Genomic DNA, 9369 nt, shown 5'->3' on the forward strand with positions numbered 1-9369 from the left:
TGAAACTGTGTCTTTAATAAACCTACAAGCAGACCACAACCTTGCTTCAATGACCCGGAGAGCTATGATGGCCGAAGTCAGGGCTTTATGCTTTGGCTCTTGGTAGGGTCACCCATGCCAGACAGATCAAAGAGTAGAGGCCAGACTAAGAGTGGTCTTCCAGTCATACAGGCTCGGGTGTTCAGCTCAAGACTAACAACCCTGAATGGTAAAACAAAATTATTATGGAAACAGCAATGAAGGATCCTTCTGCATCTGAGTGCGACGGTATTCCTGAGTCTCCACCCGGGACTTGTGTGACTGACAGTAGTGAAAACCCAGAGGAAGGTACTGACACAATGAAGGAAGACCTTGAACGCTGAACCGTCATTACTGCCCTAAACTCCAGCGGCATAATGGGTAGTAGCACATCTTTAATAGAATAATCGGTTTATCAAACATGTGGTCCACTCCAAATCCTTCATTTGAGACTGATGCTCAAAGAACACCAAAAAGTTGGAGGTGCCCATTTTCAGATAAGAGACCATGAGAGATAGGAACAGAATTAGGCCATTCGGCCCATCATGCCATTCCGTCATGGCTGATCCAATTTTCCTCTCAGCTGCAACCTCCTGGGAGCCTTCTCCCTGTATCCCTTCATGCCCAGAAGGAATCAAGAATCTATCAACCTCTGCCTTAAAGATACGCAAAGACTTGGCCTCCACAGCCGCCTGTGGCAAAGAATTCCATAGATTCGCCAGATTCCATAGATGAGACAAATCTGGCATCCCTCATGTGGTCATCAAATATTCCATGACACAACTTCAGTGAAGCACATTGAGTTATTCTTGACAAGACGATTCTAATGGTTGTGATCATATTGCTATTCGTGGATTTCTGATAATACAATGGTGACTGCATCTATCAAAGATGCTACACAAATGCAGATCTTCCTTTCCCCTTCAACCTTCTGCCTTCCTGTAGTGCCAAAAGCTGCCGTTTTGCTCTTCCTTAGGGGGTTCAGCCCCATTTCAGTTTTACAGGAGGGTCACAGTCTGTTTCTCTCTCCACAGATGCTGCCTGGCCAGTCGAGTTTTTTAATTCCCCTAGCTTTTTGTTTCAGATTTCCAGCATTGAGATTTTGTTTTTGATTGTGTTTCTTTTGTGTAACTGCGGTGCTGCAAAATGCCGTTTCTGTTTTTAATGGCCCTCATTATTTTTTTAACAACACCACGCCTTGGCACAGAATATAAACAGCAGTGTTCTGGCAGAAACACAAGCTCAAGTGCATATTTGCTAAACGTGAAATAATTTGCATTTCCTAACCATTCTCGGCGTGCATGGCGATAAGTACGGACTGGATGTTGTATTTTATAATCTCTGGACCCCAGAGCACTTCGTACATTTGTGTGAACCGTGGTTTCTGGCTGTGCTGTTTTGACCAGAGCATGCAGCAAAGTCCTGTATTGCACGGTTCCCATCGCGTATCCTTTGTGTACGTGAAATTGGAGAAGGCGGGTCGGTCTGCCTGTCTGTCGCCCTCCCGCCCTCTCTCTCTCTCTCTCTCTCTCTCCCGCAGCAGTGCGGATGTCTCGATACAAAATGAATGGTGCGGGTGAGCTGGGCCAGTGTGAAGTGTACAATGAGCGGAGGGAGGGGCGGCGCCGTTGCTGGAATTGGCTGGCGTGCCTCGGAGAGGGCTAATGTTACCGTTCACACGGTCTGCCGCAGACCGACAGTCGCCCAGGCCAATTGCTACTTTCATTCGAACGCCCGACAGCCGCCGGCTCTGATTGGCCCGCGCCGCTGGCCGCTGCAACTTTCCCACGCTTTCCACGACCCGCGCGTGCTTGACGTTTGAGCCGCGGGGCAGCGCGAGCCGATTGGCCCGCCGCCTGCCGGGAGGCGCCGGGACGCAGCGGTCTCAGCCAATGGCAAGGCGGCGGCCCCGAGGGGCCGCTTCCTCAGTGGAAGGGCCGAGCCGTCAATCAGAACCCGGCGGCCGGCCCCGGAGCGCGGGCGCCCGGCAAATGGGCCGCGCGAGCTGTCAATCGCCGCCACCAGTGGCGGGGGGTTGACAGGTCAGTGGAGGAGTTGGTAAGTGCAATACCGTGGGAAACGCTACCAGTCTGCGGCAGGCAGCGGAGCGGACAATATCTGCTGCAAGCCCCATTAATGTTAGAGCACACACGGGAACAATTGAACCAAACATGAAGAGAACTCACGATTACAGCTCGTCGGACAGTGAATTGGACGAAATGATCGAAGTCGAGAAAGAAAGCGCCGATGAAAACGGGTAATGTTAGTAGAATTTTAGTAGAGACGGGATAGTATTTATTCTTACATCCGGAAGTTATATCAGGAGTATTTTAATTATGGAAGCATAATTATGCACGCATTAAAATGATAATAAAAGCATAATCAACAGCTAAGTTCTGGAACTTGTGTTTTATTACTGATTTGTTTTCTGTTGAGCCGGCTTCGGTCTGCAAGTTTCCGACTTGGGTAAACTTAATGCAGAACTTCTGTGCTAAAATGCTGATTCCGGTTTGCTGGATTGAATTTCAGGAACTCCAGCACAGCCACAGGCTCCATGTCCCCCAGTACCACCTCACAGGTCCTGGCGAGGAAAAGGAGGCGCGGGGTAAGTTTCACACAATTACCTGGAGGAACAGCATCGCTTTCGCTCTGTGAAATCTGCACGAAAATTGTTCGTACGTGTCCTGCCTGACTAATTGAGAAAACTCTTCTGTTTTACACAGATTATAGAAAAACGTCGACGGGATCGTATTAACAACAGCCTGTCTGAACTACGAAGGCTGGTGCCGAGCGCTTATGAAAAACAAGTAAGTGAAAAAGTATTAATTTTCAACAAAAACATTTGCAACAAAATCAACTAAGTCGCTTTAAAAACTATTTGAGTACTTTCTGGAGGCAAGTAAAGCTATTTTGCGATACAAAGTATCATTTTAATAAAAGTAAGCAATAAGGATTGCGTACGTGCAGTATTTTGACAAACCAGTTTCGCTCAGGTTTAATTGTAGCTACTACCTCTGTTGGCAGGGATCCGCTAAGCTGGAAAAGGCGGAGATTTTGCAGATGACTGTTGACCACTTGAAGATGCTGCATGCGGCCGGTGGCAAAGGTAACAATAGTTTGTTGGTATTTCTTGTACCTACCGACAACTTCAACAATGCGGGATTCCGACTCGTGTTCGTTTGAAATTCAAGTCAGTTTTTCTAGCTGTATTCTGTACGGCTGTGGAGATTTTTAAAGAACAACGTTAGGACGTACCTCAGAATTTCACCAGTCTGATTCTCCCACCCCAGTTTGGCTGTTAATCAATTGAGTCGACGTTTACAGAGTAAACGTTTGGAAACTCCCGTTAGGTGCTTCTGAGCTGCAAACATGAGCTTGTTTTAATTTTAAATTTAGTGTGGATTAGCTGACAATGAATCTTAAAATATTCAAGATTTATTAAAACATCTTTAAGTTATTGTAAAATCTTCCCTTTCAACCAAGCCGCTCCAACTTATTGTTTATTGTCTAAATGCCCATTTTGCCTGATTTTGCATCTTTACCATGTTAAACTCATCACATAAATGCAAATTATTGCTACTTTATAATGGGGCAAATAGGATTCCTTCTATAAGAAAGTCAGGTTATTGTCATTTAACTATATACATGTATGCCATCAAATGAGACAATGTTTCTCGGAACCAGGGTGTAAAACACTGTGGCACACATAATGCACATATAACACACAATCACTTAGGAAAGGAAAGATAAAATCCACAGATGATTTATGCAGAAATATACAAGCTAAAGTGCATAAATTAAATATTGTCAGGTACAGAACAGATTAGCCAGTGACACTTCAAATGTGGTGTGGCAGGGAGTTTCAGAAGCCTCGTGGCCTGAAATAGGAAACTGTTTTCCATCCGGACCATTCGTGTTTTTATGCATCGTTGTCTCCTGCCCGATGGTAGAAAGTCAGAAAGGATCCTTGATAATACTAATGGCACTGCGTGCACAGTGCCCCAGATAAATGCCCCCGATAGATGGAAGGGAGACCCCTACGGTCCTCTCAGCCATTGTCACAGTCCTTTGAAGGGACTTCCTGTCCGATGCTCGGCTGTTCCCATACCCAGGAGGAGATGCAACTTGTCAGGACGTTCCCAATGGTGCTCCTGTAAAATGCAGTTAAACTCCTATAAACTTCAAAACTTCTCAAGTCTCCAGAATTGACTGCTGTTGGAATATTTATTGTATAAAATACATAATTATAATTGTTTAACTTACAAAATAAAACAATTTTATCTGATCTTTTTAGGTTATTTTGATGCTCATGCTCTAGCCATGGATTACCGCAGCCTGGGATTTCGAGAATGTTTGGCTGAAGTGGCTCGGTACTTGAGTATTATTGAAGGCCTGGAGAGCTCCGATCCACTCCGAGTGCGCCTGGTCTCTCACCTCAACAACTATGCATCTCAGAGGGAAGCTGCAAGCACTGCCCCGCCAAGCATCGGACATTTTCCCTGGGGCAATGGCTTCAATCACCACCCGCATCACCATCTGCACCCGCTCCTGATGCCACCGGTTGTCCACAGCAACAGCAGTACAGCCTCGACAGAGCCTCACCATCAAAACCGGATCGGCACCTCCTCGCACTCTGAGACGTCCTCACATAGGGTGCCTCCCAGTTGCAGTGTGGGTCCAGTCATTCCTGTTGTTACCTCCTCCACAAAACTGTCCCCCCCTTTGTTCTCAATGTCATCACTATCTGCATTCCCTCTGTCTTTCCCGTTGATTTCACCCAGTACGTTCAGTTCAGCAACTCAGACTTCAGCCAACAACATCGGCAAGCCCTACAGACCCTGGGGGATGGAGATCGGTGCTTTCTAAAGACTCTTCAGAAGGATATCTTTTCTTCCTGAAGCCGACGGAGATAGTGACTACTTAGTTTAAACTCAGCTGAGCTGAGCTTGTTATCAACGTAACTGCCCTGGAATGTTAAAGATATTCTTTGAGTTCATTGCAGGCAAACAGCGTACAACTTCACAACAATTGAAGTCCAGTGAATCCAGCTATTTAGATTGCCTCTTTAGCTCATAGTGTTATAAATAATAATCATAATGCTCCTATGTGAACATTTTGATCTGTTCATCATTGAAGTGTTCTACTTTAAATTGCAAGGTTCCAGCAATTCATTTTACCAGAGAGATGAGCCTAAACAAACTGTCTGATACTGTATGTTAATATTCTAGAGATAATTTCTGACGTCTTTGTTATCAGCTTCCTTGAAACTTTGAGTGTAAAGTTATTCATTTTTTTTAAAAGAAGTCTAATATAATGAATTGGATTAAATTTATTTGTCTTGTGACTTAAATCCTATTGTTTATTCGCAACAAAAAATAGTCAAGTTTTGAAAAGGAAACAACTTTTAAATGCAGTCAGTTGGTTTAGCAACAAAAAGAAATTTTCATTGCAAAGGCACGCGTGCGTGTGTGTGTCCTGCATGTATGTGTGTGGACAATGCGCCCATGTTTGGATGTGTGCATGCACACCTCACGTGTGTGCACTTGTGGCTGTGTTTGTGTGTGTGCATGCATGTGTGATCACATTTGAGAATTTGCTTGTGTGGAACACTGTGTTTGCGTGCATTCATGCATGCTTGGGTATGTATGTACACATAACTTCAGGTGAGGATATATATTTTGCTTATTAGTTTGGTTAAATGTTGCCTGAAAATATTAACTTACTACCCTTCAAGTACTTCAGACTTGGCAATTTCTTCAAGCCAACTGGCATCAAACCTATATTTATTATGTACGTACATCTGTCCGTGAGAAGCTACAAGGTCAACATTACTTGCCTTAAACACAATAAAAGAGCTAAAATAAGGTGGTCAATGTGCTGGTTTCTTTAGTTATTGAATAAACTGCTTAAGTAATGTAGATTTTAATCTTTAAGGTGATATTTTATATTTCATGTTGCTTAATGGAGCGAGGACAAATCAGATTTCCAGCGTTGTTTCTGTGGGTAGCAAGCACCGAAGTATTTTCCTGTGCTGAAGCCATTAACTTTTGGAAGATAAAATTAAGGTGTAGTGTTCGGTTACTGTGTTCTGGCTTGTGTTGACAATACTGAACAGATGAAATAATAAACTACAAGTGCAATTCAGGATAACTTCTTGTTAGAGTGTTTTCTGTTCTGAGAATTGTTACTACTTTCAACTCCTGATTGTGAGTATAAATGTGCGTTGAACATAGAACATCATAGCACAGTACAGACCCTTTGGCCCACAATGTTGTGCTGACATTTTAACCTATTCTAACCTTTCCCTCCTACATAGCCTTCCATTTTTTTTTTATCATCCATAAGACTTTCTTAAATGTCACTAATGTATCTGCCTCTACCATCATCCCTGGCAGCATATTCCACACACTATGCCCCCTCATATTAGCCATTTCCGTCCTGGGATAATGTCTCTGGCTGTTCACTCAATCATCCTCTTGTACACCTCTATCAAGTCACCTCTCATCCTCCTTTGCTCCAAAGAGAAAAACCCTACGTAGCTTATTCAACCTATCCTCATAAGATTGCTCCCCCATCCAAGCATCATTCTGGTAAATCCGTGCACCCTCTCTAAAGCTTCCACATCCTTCCCATAATGAGGTGACCAGAAATGAACACAATATTCCAAGTGTGGTCTAACCAGGGTTTCATAGAGCTGAAACATTAATTACTTTGCTGCTCTGAACTCACTTCCCCGACTAATGGAGACCAACACTCCACACACCTTCTTAACAACCCTATCAACTGTGTGACAACTTTGAGGGATTTATAGATAGGGAGCCCAAGATCCCTCTTTTTTTGAACATTCCTTTGAATGTACAGTACTTAATCTGATTTATTTCATGGTGGATATCCAGATTTCAGTGCAATGGCAGGAAGTTCCATGACATAAGCAGTGAAAACTGCATTGACCACTGCTGATCTTTATCAGAATCATTTATTTTTTGACTTTGCAGTAGGACCAGATTAAAATTGCATCTACTTATTTCCATAAAACCAAATTCTGTTCCATCCCAGGCTCTGTGGAGTAATTTCATACTAACAACAGGGCAATACAAATTGGTTAGCACATATAACCAAACTTAGTGATGACATTGACTGAGATTGAATGTTTCAAAAGAGATTTAATACTGCATTAAGGATGCTGAGCCATCAAAAAGACAAAATTTATTACCTACAATGGATGATGCTTTGCTAACCTTCACATGGGTACAGTTTTGTCCAAAAGTTTATTTATTTGGCTTCCTATTTCTGGTTGGGACTTGTGTTTATACTGAGAATACCTCTGACCTTGGCTATTTCCATATGAACAGAACAGGCGGGCTCTCTAGTGCTGTGACAGACAGCTCCAATATACTGTATTCACTGATGAATGTAATAGGAATATTGCCTTATCTACTGTAGCTACCAGCAGTCTAAGAGGACCATATTTTGGACCTCTGCACCTGGTAACATGACATTTGTGATGGTGAAGGAAGGGCTGGATGGGAGATTGTGGTCCATGCTGTTGTAGCCATTCTTAAACAAGATTTTTCTCGTGCTTACCTCAACCTGGTATGGTTGAAACTCATGGGAGGGGGGTTACTTAGACTATGGGTTGGGGACAGGCTAATCTATCTCTCAAGCAGACTGGTATGCTCTGGAAGACCTTGAAACTGGACTCTGAAGCACATTAGAATGAGGGAGTGTGGACACATTGGGGAAGCATTTTCACGCGGGATGGTTGGCAGGAAGTGGTGAGGGGCCAGTGCCAGCTTCAGAAGGTGGGAATGTGAGTTTGGTGGCAACAGGTGGAAGAAGCGATGAACAAAAAGTTAGGGCCACACAAGCAGAGACACTAGGGGGAGTTGGGCAGACAGTTTCAAACCACTGGTCACAAAAGAGCTGGAGATCAGTGGATGTGGTACCCTTTTCGAGAAGGGCAGTAGAGATAAGCCAGATAAGATTAGCTTTATTCGTCCCATGTACACCAAAACTTCGAAACATACTGTGAAGTATGTTGTTGGTGTCAACGTCCAAAACAGTCTGAACGTGTGCTGGGGGCAGCCCGCAAGTGTTGTCACATTTCTGATGCTGGCATACCATACCCTCAATTTACTAATATGCCCGTCATTAGAATCTGAATAATTGTAGGCCAGTGTATCAGTGCTATGGAAATTATTGGGAAAATTCCAAGGGGCAGGATAAATCTGCACTTGGAGAAGGGATTAATCAAGGGTGGCCAGAATGTCTTTTCTAGGCTGAGAGTCTTAACACATTCTTTTCTGTAACAAATGCTTGAAACTGGCCAGAACCAATCGTGATCCAACGCTTGTCTGCTGGCTCTGCTGAAACTTAGCTCCTGATCACAGCCGAAATTCTGGCCTACAACCGTTCTTCAAGATCTTATCTCAGCCAAAACCGCTTCATTACAACAATAATTATGAAAATAGCCAGCTCCCCAAAACAAACCCATGACTCTGGAAAGGACTCTACCTGAGTTGGGACTCCGTAACTGTGCTCTGTGACACTGTCAAGTCCACTTTTATAATCAGTACCCCACAGGTGAAACCAAAAGTTTATGCTTAACCTCTGACCTTCCCTAAGTCACAATACCATCCTTACTCAGCATTTCTCATCTGTTATAAAATAGTCAAACAGACAAATTGATTTATCAATTAATAGAGAGAGAGAGAGAGAGAGCAGTGATACAAAACTGATTATTTCAGTTAGTTAGTTTGATAGATTGATTTAACAATTAATTGAGAATGAGAAAGAAAGAAAAAATTCCCTTCACCACAAACAGGTTTCTTCCCACCAGCTCCTGCAACTTATTAGGCATGGTAGTGGTTTAAATAAATAAAGAAGGTATTTGGCACGCTGAGCCTGTGATGCAGAAGTAGATGCAACAGCATGTATCTAACAAAACATGACAGCATGGGAGGCCACTGGAGAAAACTTAGAAGTTTTGCCTTTGTTGTGAATGTCATGTTTCTGATGTTGGGCTTCAAATTTTTGGGCAGTGTTACAGATATGTTAACGAGACCTGGGTGTCATTATACACCAGTCATTGAAAGTGGGCATGCAGGTACAGCAGGCGGTGAAAAAGGCGAATGGTATGCTGGCATTTATAGCGAGAGGATTCGAGTACAGGAGCAGGGAGGTACTACTGCAGTTGTACAAGGCCTTGGTGAGACCACACCTGGAGTATTGTGTGCAGTTTTGGTCCCCTAATCTGAGGAAAGACATCCTTGCCATAGAGGGAGTACAAAGAAGGTTCACCAGATTGATTCCTGGGATGGCAGGACTTTCATATGAAGAAAGACTGGATGA

At 43.5% G+C, this 9369-nt stretch overlaps 1 protein-coding gene across 1 annotated transcript; it reads left to right on the forward strand.

Annotated features, from left to right (window-relative positions):
* The first annotated feature begins 1984 nt into the window (after nt 1-1984).
* Nucleotides 1985-5882, forward strand: hey1 (hes-related family bHLH transcription factor with YRPW motif 1). Its single transcript, XM_072253150.1, has 5 exons — nt 1985-2275; nt 2548-2623; nt 2742-2825; nt 3043-3124; nt 4313-5882. Exons 1-5 carry the CDS (start codon nt 2190-2192, stop codon nt 4882-4884), a joined length of 900 nt encoding a protein of 299 aa, XP_072109251.1. The 5' UTR covers nt 1985-2189; the 3' UTR covers nt 4885-5882.
* Nucleotides 5883-9369: the final 3487 nt, after the last annotated feature.

This window comes from Mobula birostris, chromosome 1, assembly GCF_030028105.1.
Source record: "Mobula birostris isolate sMobBir1 chromosome 1, sMobBir1.hap1, whole genome shotgun sequence".
Classification (NCBI taxonomy): Eukaryota; Metazoa; Chordata; class Chondrichthyes; order Myliobatiformes; family Myliobatidae; genus Mobula; species Mobula birostris.

Excerpts from the sequence above, each read along its gene's own strand:
- hey1 (XM_072253150.1), top strand. The coding sequence starts at position 2,190 with ATGAAGAGAACTCACGATTACAGCTCGTCGGACAGTGAATTGGACGAA. Across the intron at positions 2,276-2,547 it reads GAAAGCGCCGATGAAAACGG|GAACTCCAGCACAGCCACAG; the intron begins GTAATGTTAGTA and ends ATTGAATTTCAG. Across the intron at positions 2,826-3,042 it reads CGAGCGCTTATGAAAAACAA|GGATCCGCTAAGCTGGAAAA; the intron begins GTAAGTGAAAAA and ends CTCTGTTGGCAG.